Source organism: Sturnira hondurensis, unplaced genomic scaffold, assembly GCF_014824575.4.
Source record: "Sturnira hondurensis isolate 20B ecotype Veracruz unplaced genomic scaffold, ASM1482457v3 Scaffold0024822, whole genome shotgun sequence".
NCBI classification, from domain to species: Eukaryota; Metazoa; Chordata; class Mammalia; order Chiroptera; family Phyllostomidae; genus Sturnira; species Sturnira hondurensis.
Window position 1 is genome coordinate 4,961,532 of NW_028097453.1, and position 18,753 is coordinate 4,980,284.

Here is an 18,753-nt window from a genome sequence, read left to right on the forward strand (position 1 = left end):
CCGGCCAGGGCATGATGATAATCTGAATTGTACTGTTTTATAAGAATAAGGCCTAGTTCCTGCCGCTTGGAGGCAGTGCCTAACATAGCTTGCCTTCAACTACAAGGTGTAGAGAACACCAACTCAGCTGGCTGAGATGGTGAGACAGGCAGTGTGGAGGCCGGCCCACTGGGTCTGCCTGCAGGGGCGTTGGCGTCAGGGTTCCCTGTTCTCCCCATCCATGCTCTGACGGCCTCAAGAGACGCACTTTCCTCATGGTGACAAGATGGCTGCCTCCTCGCTGAGGATCTAAAGGAGCTGTCCCTTCTTTTCAGAATGAAGATGTCCTCCCCAGAATCCGCCCCCAGCAGACTTCTCATGTCATTGGCCAAAACTGGGTCACATGGCCATGTCTAAACTACAGACCTCCGAGACTGGCTTGGATCAATCAGCCTTTACCCTGGAGCTGGACGCGGGCTCGCCTTTCCTTGAGTGGGTGGGGGCGGGGAACCTGGCACTGAAAACTAATCAGGGCCTTGCCGCCACGAAGAGAAAAGAACGGCTCTGACAGAACAACCAACAGCGTCTGCCACGGGCAGGAACCAAGGTCATACACTTGGGTTTTCCCTGACTCGCCATCCCGTCCTGTGCTGGCCCATGAAGCGCTCAACAAATAGCTGTGGGCTGGAGCTGAACCGGAAATTATCCTGCGGGTGTGCGAAAATAGTGAGCATTATCATAGAGTGGCACAATTAGACACGTGTGCATAGGAATCCAAACAGATGCAGAGAAGTACTCAGCAGAGGAGGTTTGGGAAGCTCCGGGTGCAAGCCCTCGGCTGGGCCCCGTTCCCAGTTCCACAGATAGGGCCGGATCACGCCAGAGCGCTGGGCTTCTCCCAGCAGGGCCCAGCTGGGCCTTCTCCTTGGTTCACCCCTCGCCTCCCATGGGGCCAGCGGGCTCACAGGGAGGACCGGCCGTGCCTGGCATGTAACTGAGCACCCTGTGAGCACACGAACCTATTGGATGTGCAAACCCGTTCACACGAGGTCTGAGCTGTGGAAGCAAGCGCTCCCATCACCTGGGATTGGAGAGCAGCTCCGTGAGCTGTGCTGACAGGTCCCTCCTTCCTCCTGCCCCAGCTGTGCCTTCCACCTCAGCTCTCCAGCAACTGNCCTGGCATGTAACTGAGCACCCTGTGAGCACACGAACCTATTGGATGTGCAAACCCGCTCACACGAGGTCTGAGCTGTGGAAGCAAGCACTCCCATCACCTGGGATTGGAGAGCAGCTCCGTGAGCTGTGCTGACAGGTCCCTCCTTCCTCCTGCCCCAGCTGTGCCTTCCACCTCAGCTCTCCAGCAACTGGCCCAGATTCTTTGGGCTGCTGACAGTGCTACAGACCGGGGAATACACACGCTTCCACCTGGGCTGGAAAGGAGCCCAGCGCCACACTGAGCCCAGACCGGACGCAAGGCTCTCGAGTCCCCTCAAAGCACCCCCACCCCCCGTCCGCATCACAGCTCCACCAAGGTTAGCGATTTGACGTTCCGGATTGCCTTTACTGAAACGGTAGCTGGCATTTCCTCGGCTAAAGAAAACGGTGTTAAGTGCAGCCCACTATGAAGAGCTCATTGATTACGGCATGTATTCAACATTCGATACAGCACACTGCCTGGGCAACTGATAGGTGGAACCGTACGACACTGCTGTTTCCGACTCAGAACACGATGATGTCATCCAGTTCCACTAACGTCCCTGCCGAGCAGCCGGGGAAAGAGGGGCTTGGGACCCCAGGACCAACAACATAATCCTGGCATTAAACCAGTCATTAAAAGGTAAACTTAATTTAAAAGGAAAAAGTAACATACAGTGTAGCTTCACGACTGCGGTTAATTACATGTATATGTACTTGTTACTGTCCGACTTCTCTGCTAACCTAAAAACTACACAAGAACAGTGGTCGTGTCTCCATATAACCCAATGCCTGCCGAGCACATAGGGGACCCCAGCAGGCATTTGTTAATGTATTAATTCTCGTTACAATAGACAAGTACAGGTGCTGGGACGCATCTGGCAGAGCGATGTAACTAATCTTGGGAGGTAAGAATCAGGGACTTCCCGAAGTGGGAATTTCGGATACTGCTGATACAGCTGAATCAGGTCTTCGCAAAACAGGTCTTTATAGCACACGCAAGCCGTCAGCAGCACATGTATGTGGGGTTTCACCGGGACCACTTAAAAAACGTTAGAGAACAAACTGTGTTCACACACAATCTAGTATTTCGGAAACACCATTGACATAAACAATTGACACACTAACCACAAATCATTCTTGTTTGTCTCCTAAAGCAGGGTCCCCAAGGACCTTTATTAGGTACTCTGTTAGCCTCCGTTGAGTTACAATATTTACCTAAACGCAGAAACAATGTTCTTGAAAAATATTCGGTAATTCACACACTTCACTCATTCAACCTCGGCTCCCTCATTATTAGTCTGTGCCGTTAGGAGTTTTACCGAGAGAGAAAGTATCAAAGATGCACTTGAGGTCTTCTGCAGGGCACTCTGACATCAAGAGGCCGAGCTGACATCAGAAAGGGGGTGGAAACAGAAAATAAAGAAATGACCATTTGAAGAGCACCTGTAGTCTAATTTCGTGTAACACACGCCACACACGTGAAGTCACATCCAAATGATAAACGTGCACACTTCGGATCCTGCGCCCCGGATTGTTTGAGCGCCCCGATATACTTTAACAAGAGTGTGGGCACCACTGGCCAGCAGCCCTGTTACCCACCCTGCAGTGTCTCCCTGAGAGCCGGCCCTGGGCACACGGCACGGACACCAGCGAGCTTGTCCCTGGTGCTCTGTACCAGCACACTGGTCACATTCATGGAGCGGCTTGAACTCTCTTGACATGGCAAATGAACAGTGGGCCCTGTCCCCATGCCAAAAAGCACACAAAAACCTGTCGCCAGCAAGGAGGACACCCGGTCCCCCCAAAGGATGCCAGCGTCCCCGCCGGGCCTCCTCTGCAGACCTCGCCGATCTCTGAGATGCAGGCAGGACGATCAGAGCCCGTGGAGATTATACTCTGAACGTCTTAAGAGATTAGGTACTTAAAACCCTCCGCAGGACTCCAGCCAACCCCAGTTGCTGATGACAGAGTGAAAGCCTTCTTGATTAAAGCTCAATGCCTACACATTCGCAAAGGGGAAAATACGCAGAAGGAAAAAAGTCAGATTACTGATGGGCACAGCACCAGCCCCGGGACGTGGGGACTGCTGAATACATGATGACAAGGAGGCAAACACAGTCACCATAAATTCACTGTAAATACCACAGCCCTCAAGGCTCACATGTACTTACTTCCCCCCAAAGCACAGACTGAACCTGGCCTTGTCCTCAAAGGAGGCCTGGCTCTCCCCAGATTCCAAATATGGGAAATTACAGCTCTTCTGTGGTGGGGCTAAGAGTGGGGAAGCAAATGTTTGTACTGCATAATGTTTTAATTAAAACAAAGACGAGGTACACCAGTCTCTCTTTCATCTGAGGGTTTCTAGTCCCCCTCCCACCCCCCCACCCCAAACCCAGGCTAACACAGCTTCTCCCTCACCTCCAGAATAACTCCCCTTTGTAAGAGGGTTAGGCATGAGATTCACCAATTCTCCCAAAGCAACTTCAAGCACAGAGGCACATTAGTTCTTGATCTTTCTCCCTCCCAGAAGTCCGCCACACAGGGGGTCTCTCAGAAGAGCTGGGTTCGTGACAGGAGCGTGATAAAGGAGACTGGACAAGGACAGTGGCGTTCCTCCCAGCCAGAGATGTGCTGGAACACCCAGCTCCAGGCCATCGCCCACCGTGACAAAGGGAATGAGAAAAAGCAGGGCTGCTTGCCGCCAGCCTGCTCAATCTTTTGTAGCAAAATGCCAGAAGGCAGATTGCAAAACTGTTGAGCAAGCTATAGTTTGTAGTGAAACATCAGGAGACATTGAGAAACTGCTCAGCAAGTCACCTTCCAAGGGCCGTCTGCTGGGGAGTGAGCCTAGAAGGAATCTATCTGCCCAGTCACTCCTCTGATAGTGACAGAGGTGCCCGTCTGTGGAGCAGAACTCCCAACAGGCTTTCCCGTCTCCAGCCCTCCAAAAAAACCACAGCAAAACAAAACCAGTGAGGAAAACCCGAAAGACCCCAGAGAGCGCCCCTTGTGGACAGGAGGATGGCTCCCGGGAGCAGCCCCCGCCTGCTGGGCACTAAGCCTACAACCCCTGGGGGGCCTGCAGGTTAGGGGGACCCATGCAGAAGCGGGAAGCTCCTGTGCCATGCGTGAGAAGTGCAGATCAATGTCTTCTCCTGGCGAGGTGCCTACCAGGAAGAGCCTGCACCCCACTGACCTAGAAATTAGGCCTCACGTGGGGAACGGTCCTGAGCTGCCCCTCGGCCTGCTCCCCCATGGCTCCCTGAGAGGAGCCACGGTGCAGGAAACAAGGGAGGCTGAGGACAAAGAGAGGTCAACCTCACCAGGGCCACACGCCAGCCTAGGGGCCTCAAGGCCAGCCAGGGGTGCTGGTCTCCTCCCTGGTGGGACGCAACGGGGCTGTTCTGCCTCTCATTTGTTCTGGCTTCCTAGAAATTCTGGGTGGAGGACGAAATTCCCCATTTCCATAGACAAGACACTCTCCCCAGTAGTTAATAAGGACATCCCACATACCCAGAACTCAGCACGCTTGCGTATTTTCAAAAGCGTGAGCTTGCCCTATGGACGCTCTACCCCCCTCCCCCTGTCATCGGCATCCTTCATCTCTTACTCCTAAAGGACCCCGTCACCAGCGCTGCCTATGGTATGTGCAATCCACGGCTACCAAAGAAGAGAACAAAACAGGAAGAAAAGATGTTAAGTAATAATAGGAAAAAAGAGTCACCGTAGGGATAGAAAAGAGCTCCCCAATGTCAGTGCTCTTAATTAATCTATTTGTTAAAGATTAAAATACACATCAGCTGACTACTTAAAATGTTCATCACGATTTCACCTTCTAATTCTCGGCACAGGCGCTCCAATATTTCACACGTGAACGGGGAAAGGGCTGTACGAAGATGCTAACAGAACAGCGGCCTCTGAGCGGAGGCAGCAGGTCAAAGGGCTGTTTGAGAGGGTCGGCTATGATTTGTGAATCCAACCACCAGCCCTCGGAAATAGCGGCTGCTTTAAAAATCGGGACCAAAGGTGAACCGTCCAAGAAAGCTGCAGACGCTCCAGGGGTTTCAAAGAAAATCATGCTCGGGAACCTGAGAAGTAACCAACCCTTTGAAATGGTAATCTCTTCACAGCAAGAGCTGCTTCTGCAGGGCTAGAGAAACAAGTTCTCTTTCTTTGGATGAAGGTCTCTACTGTCTGGGAGCCAGCAACCCCAGAGGTGACACCGGTCCCATCCCTTCTCCACAGGAGAATCAGGGGAGTTGGGGAGTCGCTCGTTTCTGAGACAGTCTATGAATGAGAACACCTGACTGAATTATACACAAAACCCCGCGTTTATGGTCATCCTCTTAACGAGTTTTTAACAGGCTTCCTTTCCATTCAGCGTAGTTTCAAGATTATAGCTAAAATAGCCAATGTGTGGTGTGTGTGTGCTTAATTTGTTAAATCTGTGTTTTTGGAGAAACTATTTGGAATAAACAAGTCAATTGTTTTCGTAAAGTACATTAACATTTAAGGACAGTGTTTTTATTATGACTTTTGCTCTTGATAAAGCAAGACAAAAAGTATTCCGTTATACAGCTATTGAACGAGGCTCACTATTCCCCAGTGATTTCACAAATGACAGTTTCAACTAGCTATGAAATAACCAAATCAGTTCTGATATGGCCACAAAATTAAGTCTGAAAAACAGGGAAGTAGGTCATCCCTTTAAAATCAAGTTGTTGAGCAGTATATTCTGGATGGTTCCATTCACGTCGGAAAAGTGCCTATGTTTCCGTGAGCAGATGCGCAGAGGTAACAGGTGAGGCCTGGCAGACTGCACCAAAACTCATAAAGAATACATGTCAGGTTCACGAAGGGGTGTGGGGCAGACAGGAGAAGTTGCATATTTTACTTCCTGTCTGTGCTGTTGGGATTTTTTTTTTTTTTTTTTTTTTTTACCAAGGAACAATATTCACCTGTTATCTCTGGCAAAAAAAATTAAAATTCAAAAAAAATAAAGCAAATAAATATAAGCTGTCTTGTGAAATTGAAAGCAATCGCTCACTACCTTACTTTTATATGTGTTTACCCTAATAAAGCCCTTTATCTTCTGTGTTAAATTATGTCTTAATCAAATCAAATCTTCAGTGAGAAATTAAGGTTTCCTGGTGAGGGGAGGGGTGAGTTACACCTAAGAGGCGGTGAAAATCTCATTCTCTCCAAAAACACATAGAAATCAAGGGAGGGGGTTGTGCTGGGCCAGGGCAGGCCCTGTAGCCACGACTGGTGATGAAGGGGGACTCAGCCTCAGGTCTCCTGTTCTGCTTCCCCCTGAAAGTCAGTCAAGGTCACCATGCAACCAATTCCTGAACAAGCACGACTCGGTACGCACCCTAGCGAGCCCGGGCAGCATCTTCAAGCGCGTGTGGCCTGTCACTGCTCCCGGTACTGGCACACTGGATACATTCAGGGAGACTCTTCAACTCTCTGACACAACAAATGATGCGCAGGCCCTGTCCCCAAGCCGGAGCAAACAATGACCTGGCTGCTTAAACTCTCAGAGCAACACTTGGTGTTGGGAAACGGCCGCCTTAAGAGATTTCAAAAACACCTAACAAAGGCACCACCTCCCCTAACTTCTGAGATATGGGGCTAAGGTCAGCTGCGTGACCCCTGATCATCAGCAAACCTGGGCACCAGACTAGTGGCTCCAGAGCTGGATTATCCAAGTGCGAGTGACCACAGTCACAGGAAAAGCAGATTGATACTATGTAACGAATGTCTGTCTGGGAGACAGAAGGTGCAAATGCATGGGGCTCCAGGGGGAAGGGCGAATAAGGCCTCCCCCTCACGACAAGGCTCTGTCCACAGCGCACCACAGGGGGACCCAGTGCCCTGCTGAGGGGACAGACAGTGTTCTCACTGTCACCACCCCAAAGGAGGAGCAGGCTGCGCTCCTGGGTCCAGGAAAGTGGGCGTCAGAAACAAGCACAGAACTAAATACACCACAGTGACACCGACTCAAGGCGATCCTGACCATCCTCCACTCCCTCTAGCCTCCGAATGGGGAAAAAGGCACACAGCCAGTATCAGATTTCTGTCCTGCTCTTAACGACGGGGAGGCCTGGGGACCTTACGAGTGCAGGGCAGGAGGCCGCCACTAGAAGACTGGGCAACAATGTCTCTGGGTCCAGAGTTTTGTTACAACGTCTTTGCCCAGATGATTTTTGATGGACACATAAAAACTCATCCTCTGATACAAGAACAAGTCCTGGTCCCTTCACTCTCACCCTGGGTCTGCCACCTCCAGGAAGGCCTCCTGCCTTCCCTGGCCACTCCTCCCAATGCTCCTCCAGGATACCCACTCAGAGCTCTCTGATATTTGCATCCGTCTCTGCCCCAAATACCCAGACCTCACACCAAGCAACTTCCCCAATTCGTACTACGCAACCCCTTTAGGGCTCCGGCCTGCCCAGCCTGGGCTCCCCTAGCCTTGCAAAGCCCCAGGAGCTCAGGGTGTCTGCCAGCCCACAGTTCCACCAGGACCTCTCTTCTACTTCTTAAGGAATGACGAACACTCCGGCTGTTCCGGAACGCCTTTCCAGAGCGAGCACTCAGACCTCGTCTAGCCTCAGCCCTCTCCCGGGCACAGCACTGCCTCACTCCTCCTGCTGAAAACAAGAGCACACTTGCCCCGCCTCCTCCCACAAAAGCCCGTCCTTGGATGGACAAAACATCCATGTCTTCCTGGCCATTTGCAAGGGGATCCACCAGCTGCTTTACCTCTGGCCTTAGATTATCATCTCCTGGAGGGCAGGACAGGGCTGTGTCCCACAGAGCCTGGGGCACCTGGGTGACAGGGATAGAGAATTTGGGTGAATTTAATTAGAGGGTGACAAGAGGGCTAGGCAGGAACTTTGCTGCGCCTCTTGTCATTATAAAGCCCATTAGAAAGCTTTCTAAAGTACACGTGACCACTCAGCAGCCGGGGCAGAGTCCATATAATTTAATCTTTGACTCGGGACCACGCAGGGCCCCGAGGCTCGTCCTCCTCCTCTGCCACCGAGACACGGCTGAGGCGGAGGCAGGGGCTGGGCTGCCAGTGGCCTGGAAGGTAATTTCTAGAATGAATCCTTGCGACGGCAGCTCGTGAGTTTAGACTTTCTGAAAGCAGAGTTCAAAAACAAGCACAAAATCCCACTTAACTGAGGACCCCCAGTTCAGGGAGGCCCACTGCCGTGGCTGCCGTGCAGGGCCTGTCGCCGAGGCCCACTTCAACGCGGGCTCTTGATGAGGGAATTGGGCAACATGATTTCCTACAAATACGGGCTTGATTTTGATGCAACCACTTAAGTCTTTGAAAATCAGGGGAATTCACGCACAGGTGCCCTACATGTCCTTAAAGTGAACGCCAGCCCTTTATGAGGAATAGCTGTGTTCACTTCGAAACAGCAAGGAAACAGGCGTCCAGCCGCGGCGAACGAGAAACTCCCAGAGAAACCCCAAAAAACAAGTCAGGGAGCCGTGAGGCAGGATGCACGAGGCCAGGCACTGTGGGAGGCCAGCACCAGAGTCACCGTGTCCCATCCCCAGGCCTGGGCTCTGGGGACCTAGTCTAAGCCCAAATCCACACTCAACGCATCCACGCCAACTCTCCACGTCCACACTGTCCCACGTGGACTCGTACCTGAAACCATACGCAGCCATTTCTCGGGTCTCTAAAGAGCGACTCTACCGCCGTCTGACTTCTGAGTCCGTGACTTGTCAGCACTCGACTGAGAGCAGACTGCCCTCCCACCCAAACGCTGCCATTCGGAAAGCGCAGCCGAAGTCTTCTTCCACAGCGCCTTCCCCGGCAACCACCGCTGACATGGAACCTTGAACTGCACAGCGGTCTGTGGACAGAATTCAGGACCTCTGTGAACTTGAGTTGTGGGGTGTGGGGGGGGCTACATCTTTATCTCCACTGACCTCTCAGGGAATGTTCATGGTTCCTCTGGTAACGGCCGAAAGCAAGCGTCAAGATCAAGTCTCCGGGACCCATGATTGGTCACGACAGGTGACAAACATTCTTTCACATCACACTGCAGTTCGTGCCGACACCTCAGAGAAGCATCTTCCCTCTTCACTAAGTCAAAATTATGATGTTTGCTAGACCTCGTAATTTAATGCCATGCCATGTGTTCTTTAAATATTTTGATGACATATTTTAATGTAATTGATTTCCTTTGTTTTCCTGTGTATTTTCACTAATGCTTTTTAAAATGTTACCCTGAGAAGGGGTCCAGAGGCCTCACCAGAGGGCCACCCCAAGAGGATCCACGGCCCAAAAAAGGTTGAGAACCCCTGTCTGGTGAAGCAAAGGTGAGAACGCTAGAGCCAGAAAATCTTGGATTCAAATCCAGGCTCTGACAGATTCTAGTTCTTTCCCTTCGAGCAAAATGACGTAAACTCTCAGAGCCTGAATCTCCCCACTGCGAGTGAGGGAGGTGACAGAGAAACAACAGCGACCTGTGAACCCACCCACTCATCAAACACGTGACTGACCACCTACCGACGGGCCCACGGCTGAGATCGGGGGCCACAGTGGCCAGCACAACAGAGACGGTCCCTCACGACTCTACACTGACAGTCCTGCTACCTGAAGGCGCAGCGGTGCCCGGCACACAGGCACACCACAAAGACCACGGCGCTGCGGCCACACTCACAACGCTCAGTGGGTATGTGCTGACCTACACCGCCTCCCCTGTAACAGCTGCTGGTCCACCTAGCTCATGTCTCTTGTTCTCAGAGACTAGGGACTGGGGGGTCACACTCGCAGAGGGTCATCCGGGATGGACCAGCTGGATGGAAGAACACTGAATTTGGAACAACAGGTCCTTGCTTCAAAAGCCTGCTCTGCCACTTGGTAGCTCTGAGACTACACCGCAGACCAGCGTACCAATACCTGTTCTCTCCTTCCTCTACGGTAATAGAACCCCTACATTTTAGCTCGGCACAGGGGACACCGCGAGTTACGGATACTATTTCCCAGCCTCCCTCACAGCAAAGTATGGTCATGTGATCATGTTCTAGCCCATGGGGATGTAAGCAGAAGTGATATGCACAACTTCTAAGAAGTGTCCTTAAATTAAGAGGGTCTGCCCCTCACCCACCCTTTTCCTATCACAGCCAACTTGGACATGGGATGACCTTGGGAACGGAGGCACGCACGGGGAACAAGACAGAAAGGGCCTGGGTCCTTCCCCCTGTGGAGCACCGTGTCCTGCTGGGACAACAACCTCCCTGGACCTCCACATCCCTGTCTACAAAAACGGTGCTGCTGTGAGGTGTCCACCCAGCAAAGCTGTTTTGAGGACTCCATGAGACACAGCTCGCTTCGCAGTAAGGGCCAGAGTTAGGAGCGGCGATGTTACCACTGTTCTCTTGCTGCAGTGAAACGTGTTGGAAACCGAGACAGCTCCACTCCGCCCTGGGCGCCCAGGGTGGCTCAATGCCTCGCACAGTGGAAAGGCGTCCCAGCCACTCCCGTCCTCCAGACAGAGTGCCCTTCCCCGGCACCCTCGTCAAAAGGCCCCCGGGAAAGGGAAGAGAAGTGCACACCGCTGGGATAACTGTTGGGACAGGGTGTTTGTTCACCTGTAGGTCACTCTCCTCCCCGATCCCGTCAGAAGCCTTCCCCAACCACCCTGACCCGTCTCCTGTGCCTCCTCTCTCTACCTCCTCCCCTTGCCTCTGCCTTTGATCCCTTCAGTCCTGTGTCTAGGCTCACCCACGGGAACATCCAAGCTCCTTTCCTTTTGGCAGCGCCCTCTGGCCTCTCCCCTCAGAATGCTCCCCTAACAAACTGGGAAGGAAGGGATTGCTCCCTGAGTCCCACCCGACTGAAACAGAGGCTTCCTGGCTCTCCGAGTGACATTCTGTCCCACCGGAAAAGAAAACATGCGGGATGTCAGCCTTCCACAGGCTTGCCTGCACCGATGCAGCTTCGTCCCAATGGCCTCCATGTTCCACTGCCCGCACTCTCAAAGCTCTCTCTCTCTCTCTCTCTCTCCCCCCCGCCTGTGGGCAGCGTCGGCATTGATCTGGGAGGCATAACTCTTCCCGATGTGAAATCGAAGTCTGCTTTACATGCCTGAAGACCATATTCATCTTTCTTGATGGTTCCCTTCCTATCCCTCAGACACAAATCCTAGTCTGTCTCTCCCACATAGCTGTCATCTTCCCTTGTCACTGTCACTCACGCAGGCTGCTCCCAGGCACAGGCACAGCCGCCTGTCCTTCTCTCCTCATTCCCTCTTTTTCCTCCTTACACTACATTCACACCAGCCCCTGCTCTCATGTTTGTGCTCTCTCTCTCGCGCTCTCTCTCTCATCTTCTGCCCCTCTGGCTCCACCCATTCTCAGTAGCAGAACTTTGCAGTCCTCCTCCTGGTTCGACCAGGTGCAGGCTTTAGAAATGGAACAAGGTTGGCAGTGGCGGCCACTGGCTCCCTGGTTGGGTGGGGGACACAGAGCTGCGACTGGAAGAAACAGCACAGTGGTTGAGAGGGCAGGAACCAGTCCCGGGAGAGGGAGAAAAGGAGAAACGAGACCCAGGCATGGCAAAGGGTGGGAGCAGAAAGCACAGGCCTGACGACTTCAAAGGAGCCACCAATACCTGGGAGATTTGCCCTGAATCCCCCTTCCCTTCACAGACGGTCAGGGGGTTTTCTAACTCGCAGGGCCCTTCCCGGAGGCCAGGTGCTTCCAGAACTCTCTCACTTTGCAGGGCCCTTAGCCTCATCCAACTTAAAAAAAATTTTATTTTTTACTCCAGGGGTGTGACTCACATGGGCATAAAACCTTGAGATTTTGGCTGTTTTAAATTTACATTACACATTCATTTGCATTGCACAGCAAGAATGCTGCCATGTGACTCCAACCACACCAGACTCGAGCAGGAAATGAGACCCCACGCGGGTTTCTGTCTCCCCCAAAACACCTTCTGCTCTCCGAGGTCAGCACCGTAGCAGCACTGCCCGTGGCCCCACCGTGCAGAGGGTCACAGAGGGGTGAGAAAGGGGGCGCTTCCCAATGGGGCTCAGAAAATGGGCCGAGGCTCAGCGTTCTCATCCACGGCTCCAAACCTCCCACTCTCTCCACATCTGGTCTGTCCCCACCGTCCCCCTTGACACTCATTTCCCCCCTCGGCACCTGTTTGTACACGAGGCTGGGAACGGGGGGAAGACAACAGTGCCAGGTGCCAGGGCCCAGCTTCCACCGCACTGAGGGGCCCAGCAGAGGGACCAGCCCGCAGCCTCTCAGTTCCCAAGCAGCCAGAAGGAACAAAAGGCACAAATGTCACCTTTCCTCGTTGCCCCATTAGTGGTTCCTTCCCCCCTGGCCCCACCCTCTCTCCCCTACCCCACACCCAAACCTTCCTTGAGGGCTTTTCTTGTTTGTCTTCTCGAATCCACATGAAGCACTAATTACTGATTTAAACCCAGACACTAAATGAATGGCAAATACAGTACAACCAATATCTAAACGATATTTGGGACTGGCGAACAGAGAGCCTCCTGGGCTCCAGATTCTGCCTGAGGGCGCAGCAGACTCAGAGTCATGCAGAGACACGGGGATGCCATCCTGGCCCATTTCCGGGCAGCTAGTTGCCCAAGTCGACAAACGTCATCACCAGACCAGGTGCACCCGGTGCTTGAGGTGGGAGGGCTTAAGGGGCCAGGACCTTACACGCTGGTCCCCTAACTCAGCTACACACGGGGATTACCCAGGAGACCTGAAAGACCAGTGCCTGGATCTGCCTCCAGGAGGATCTGGTCTGCCGCCTGGATTTTTAAAGCTCCCTCGGGGGTTCCAACATGCACCTAAGTCTGAGAACCGCTGACTGAACACATTTGTTACCTGTCTGGACATTTTTCAAAGCAGCCAGGGTGCTCAGAACCCCACCCCCCTCACACACGCAGTCAAGGCAGCCCTTGGAGGCATCACCCCATTTCCTGGGATTCAGATGCCAGTCCCGGTGGGGCTGAGATTGGAACTGGGGTCCTCGAACTTCAGAGTCCATTCCCTTTCTACCCGTCTGCAAACTCCTGCAAGGGCGCAGGCAGTGCCTGAAAGCAACCTCCAGGGCCAGCGGGTCACGAATAAATACAGCCAGCTGGATGTGGAGAGGCGAAGCCCACAGGCAGCGGTGACCGCCTGTCCTGAAGGCAGGGGACCCCGCCACACAGAGGACAGGAGGTGCACTCACCGTGAGGTCTGAGGCGATGCGGGGAGACACCCTGGCCAGGGAGCTTATCCTAGACCCAGTGTGGGTCCTAAGATACCACACCTAAGACGGAGCTCAATGGCATGGGAAGTAGCTTTGAATCTGAGAATGCGCAAGTGGCACGCAAAAGGGGAGCTCTTCACAGGGAAGAGAATCCTGATGGGAGGTGCCGAAGGTTTGTCTCTCGGGGCCAGTTTCTTCATCGGGCTCTGAGCATGCTGACCTTCTGTGGGGCCATGAACACCAACCCTCACACACCCCCAACCTGGCAGTTTCAATTCCTCCAGCGTTCTCATCCACGAGCTTCTCATCCACCAGAGCAACAACCCGAGTTTCCGTGGTGAGGGGACACACGCCTGGCGACTTCAAACATTTTTTCTATCCAGCCCTGACTAGTGTGACTCGGTGACATCGCCAAACCAAAAGATCAGAGGTTCAATTCCCAGGCAGGGTGCATGCCCGGGTAGCAGGCCAGGTCCCCGGCCAGGGCGCGTCACAGGCAACTGACCAGTGCTTCTCTCTCACATCGATGTTTCTCTGCCCCTCTTTCCCCTCCCTTCTCCTCTCTCTAAAAATAAATAAAATCTTTTAAAACACACTTTTTCCATCCAAACTACTCAGGCAGGACGAAAGCACCCCTTCAACCTCTTTTCCAACTACACCACCCCCCTCCAGAAAAAGCACCACGGGTCGTCACCAAACCCACCTTCCCGGCAGAGTGGGAGCCAGGCTGCCTCGGCGGGCTAGGAATTTACTGGACCGCCACGGAAGTGAAGCCCCTCGGCTGGGTGTTTGTAATCTGCAAGGACCAGCCCTCGGTCCACATGGAGTCCCCACACCACCCACACGCAGATGGAGTCTCCCACCACACTGCAAGGCTTGGGACAGACACTTGTCCTTTAAGAAGGACAGCAAATGCTCCTTCTTAAAGACAGCAGACAACATGCCACCATTTCCTCCTGGGTCAGAAACGGGCCTCTTGGTACTCCATTTGCAACCTGTGTCACCCGTTGGCCGCCTCGGGGTGTCTGGGTGCCTGGAAGCCGAGTGCCTCGGAAGCCGAGTGTGGATGGGGAAAAACCACGAGGAATTACAGGAACCAACGGCAGGTTAAACTTTCCCATAGATCGATCGCAGGGAGGCAGCGCCACTTACCCAGCACCGCCAGACAGCCCAGCAGCCGGAGAAAGCACTTCATGTCGGCAGCGGAGAGAAGACGCAGCGCAGGGGTGCTTCCTCCTCTCCCAGGATTTAATCTCTCATTTCTGGCAATCCACTTAGAGCTCCAGGGGACAGTTTGGGAAACAGAACTTAACTCAGAAAACAAGACTAGGCTGCTGAGAAGGGATCCGCAGGGGGCAGTGGGGGAGGTCGGGCGGGGGGGGGGGCGTGTTAAACTCCCCTTTGCACGGGAAAGGTCCAGAACAATCCCACGGGCGCTCCAGGCTCCTGCCACATCATGTGTCTCGCGGTTTCCACTGGAATCGTCGACTGCGGTGGATTAATCCTCAAGGAAAAGGGGAACGAGTCTGAGGAAACCTTTCCATCCACTGATTATACAGAAATGTCCTTGGCTTCCCGGTGAAGGTGTCTGCACTCTCCCTCACTCGGATTCCCCGAAGGGAACGGGGCAGCTTTTGTCCAGACCTCTGACAGCCAAATCGCCGCGGCTGGCATCGCCGGTTTGGGTTTCTCCATCAGAAAGTCTGTCTCCATCCATGATGGTGGGTCACGGAGCTGCCACCTGCCCCGGACCTGCCGGGCACCAACGAGGCGACAGCGCGGCTCGGGTCCGCGTTCCGGTGCCCCAGGCGCTCCCACAATGCCAGCAGATTCCTAAAGCAAACAGGGCAGAGATTCGTCAGAGGCCAGCCTGCCCGCCGCAGAGCCGAGAGGGCTGTGCCGGTGGGAGCCCCGGCTCGCGCTCCGGGCCAGCGGTCCTCCTTCGCGCGCTGACCTTGAGCAAGTCGCCGCGTCCTCTCCGCCTCAGTTTCCCCGCCCAGAGCAGGGCGACAGTGGGAAGCCCGATGGTTCCCGCCGTACTTTCGCCTAACGCTTGCTCACTCCTGGGAATTCCCTTCGCCTCCCTCGGAGCCGGCCGCGGGCAGCCCCACCCTCCGCGGGGCCAAGTCGGGAAGGGGCTCCGGGAAGGGGCTCCGAGGCGGGGCCGCCACTCCCGGTTCCATCCCCAGCTCCGGCCCCCAGCCCCGGCGTGGGAGCCGGGGCGCACGCAGCGTCCCAGGTGGCCCCGCTATTGTTTTACCTTCGCGGGTGTTTATTTTTTGCTGAGTGGAAAGAAAAGGGACGGAGGCAGAAGGGAGCCGGGGCTCTGCGTTCCGCTGCCGAGACGAGCTCGCTGTGCGCCCTACCGGCCAGGGGAGGGTCTCGGGCCTGACCCCGGAGTGCACGGGCGCCCGGCCCCGGCGCCCCTCCCCGTGCCCTCCCGGGGCTCCGCTCCCCTCGCCGTCGCCACTCCCTGCGCCGGCCGCGCTTCCCCGATCCTACCTCGCCGCAGCCCTCTCCCTCAGCGCCTTCGTCCGTCTGTGGATCCGTGGGCCCAGAGCTCGCCCCAGGGGACGCGCCGCCTCCTCCCTCCCGCTAAGGCACCAGTCGCGGTGCCCGGCCCCTCCCGAGTCCCCGCCCCCTCCAGCTCCGGCCGCTGCGCCCGGCGGGCAGAGCGCAGGGCGAGCGCTGCGGCCTGGGCCAGAGGCACCGCCCCCGGGCCCGCCCCTTCCCCCAGACCCCGAGACCGGCGGCTGGGCCGGGGGCCTGGGCGTGGGAGGGGGCCACGCGGGTGCCACACCTGGGGTGGGGAGGGCCACCCGAGGACCCGGACGCATCTGGCGTGCGGGCCAGCAGCCCCCCAAGTTAACCAGGGTTCACACACAGCCTCTCGCTGCCGGAGAGATGCCCAGGCCCGTCCCAAAGCCCCACAGGACCCAAGGACCTGGAGGAGGGCGGCACAGGAGCGCGTCCTCTCTCTGCGACACGAAAACAAAGCCCTCGCAGAAGGCTTGAATCTGTTCTCGTAGCGGAACCCCATATTACGTTTCACTCTGGGACTGAATTTCCTAGAAGTTGAGACTGAACTGGACTCTGCCCTTGCCTGGGTTCTAACTCTTGGTTCCTCTCCACTTCCTCAAGACTAACCTGGTGGAATGTTCTTTCTACCTCAATTTCCCCATCTGTCGCATGGAGAAATAGCCGCTACTTAATAGGGTTATGTGAGATGTCCATGACATCATTTGTGAAACAGAATGGTGCCTGCCACATCTTCAGTGCTCAGCAGATGGAAGCTGTAATTATGTTATGAGGAAGTGATACAGGGTGCAGCCAAGTGAGGGGCCCCCAAAAGGGATTTGGAATTGGGTCCAGAGCTCAAGGTGTCTAGGAAATATTAGAAAGACATATAAGATGTCCTCACCCCTTCCCCACCACAGGTGTGAGTCGGGGGAAGGGACACATGGAACAGAACATGCAGGGCTGTTTTGTACAGCCACAGCCTTGCAGCTAATCCAGGGCCTGGTCATTTAACATATCATAACCTTTGGTGGGTCACTTGGATATGTTAAATAGCTGTGGCCAGGCGTGGATCCAGAGGGATAGAAGTCACTCCCCCCAAGATGGAAGTAGGGGGGCAGGTCCCCCGAGTTACAGTGCCTGCATGGAAGCTCGGAGAAGATTCGCTTCAGGACACGGGGCCATGTCTGCCCAGACTCACAATGGCAGCCCAGTAAACTTGGAATAATACAGGAATGCTGTCAGGTGTAACTGATTGTGGGAGGAGTCGGAAATGGGGGTACAGAGGAAGATTGGCGTGGGGATTTAAACCCAGACACAGCAGCCATGTGAAGGAGAAAGAACCACGAGGCTTTGCCAGAGTGAGGACCCCCTCTTGGCTCTGGTGGAAGAAAAGAGATCCCCGTGGTTTGGCCAGAGTGCAGACCCCTGCAGCTTTGGTAGAAAAGGCTCACACAGCTTTGGGGTGCTGCCTTTGGCCATGTGGCCTGGGAAACAGAAGAGACTTTTGCCTAGAAAAATGGGTACAAAGAACTCTTGCCAGTGGACTGTGAGAAGGTACCACATGGTTTTGGATTAATTAGAGATCCTGCCTGGACAGCGACATAGCTGATGGTGCCAGTGGCCTGGAAACACGGACATGTGCTCTATTCTTGAGTTACGGTACCCTGAATTAGGGCAGGGGGAGAAGGGAACGCTGTGTGCGTAGGTGGATATCCTAAAGGACTTTGATGTTTCACTGAAGACATTAGGTCTGTATAGCATTAAATAACCATTCCTTTCCTTTTCACAAATCTCTGGCACTGAGAGACGTCTTTCCAATTGGTGGCAGACAGTCGAGCCCAGGAGGTGGTCCGGACAGTATTAGTATACCGTCCTCCGCGGTCCGGGCCCCTGTGTGTGTGTGTTCTGTAACAGAAGTCCTGTCCAAGCGAGTGCATTTGCATTCATTCAGTACTTACCTGACATCCACAGGTGCTGGGCCGTCACCCTCCCAAGGTGTTGAGGAGGCAGCAGGATAGGCCTTCCCTCCTGGAGCCTGAAGTCTGGTGGGAAGACCACAAAACAGGTGTGGCAAGAAAAGAACAGTGTTGAGGAAGCACATGCAAGGACGCAGGCCCTGTGTTGGGGGTCCAGACGTGAGGAACAGGGGGGCTTGNTAGTATACCGTCCTCCGCGGTCCGGGCCCCTGTGTGTGTGTTCTGTAACAGAAGTCCTGTCCAAGCGAGTGCATTTTCATTCATTCAGTACTTACCTGACATCCACAGGTGCTGGGCCGTCACCCTCCCAAGGTGTTGAGGCAGCAGGATAGGCCTTCCCTCCTGGAGCCTGAAGTCTGGTGGGAAGACCACAAAACAGGTGTGGCAAGAAAAGAACAGTGTTGAGGAAGCACATGCAAGGACGCAGGCCCTGTGTTGGGGGTCCAGACGTGAGGAACAGGGGGGCTTGGTCACCCCGGAAGGCTTCTCAGAGGAAATAATAACTAGGTAGCATCAAAAGAACAGGCGAGAAGGAAACAGAGGACGCACAGGCCTTGGAACAGAGGGAAGAGAGAGGGGCCCACTTAGAAGACCAGAAATCACTATTGGGTCCTAACTAGGCGACAAGACATTGCAAGAAACGAGCAGAGAAGAATTCCAGTGCCTGAACCAGGAGGACTTTGTATGATGTGTTAATGGGGTTGGAATTTCGCCCAGGGCCTTTTGGATAAGACAGGACTGTGTTTAGACATCCATCTGTAAGAAGACCACACTGGCCTGGCCGTGGAGGGCGGATGAAGGGGGCTTCTACAGGAGCCTGGGAGT

At 54.4% G+C, this 18,753-nt stretch overlaps 1 protein-coding gene across 3 annotated transcripts in view; it reads right to left on the reverse strand.

Annotated features, from left to right (window-relative positions):
- Positions 1 to 16,036, reverse strand: part of IGSF3 (immunoglobulin superfamily member 3) — a 98,478-nt gene extending 82,442 nt beyond the window's left edge. For all 3 annotated transcript variants that reach the window (XM_037038741.1, XM_037038740.1, XM_037038739.1), the window contains exons 1-2: positions 15,935 to 16,036; positions 14,585 to 15,265 (exon numbers count right to left, since the gene is read on the reverse strand). In XM_037038741.1, coding sequence (XP_036894636.1) covers positions 14,585 to 14,627 — 43 coding nt within the window. In that variant the 5' untranslated portion in view covers positions 14,628 to 15,265; positions 15,935 to 16,036. The remainder of the gene's footprint in view (positions 1 to 14,584; positions 15,266 to 15,934) is intronic.
- Positions 16,037 to 18,753: the final 2,717 nt, after the last annotated feature.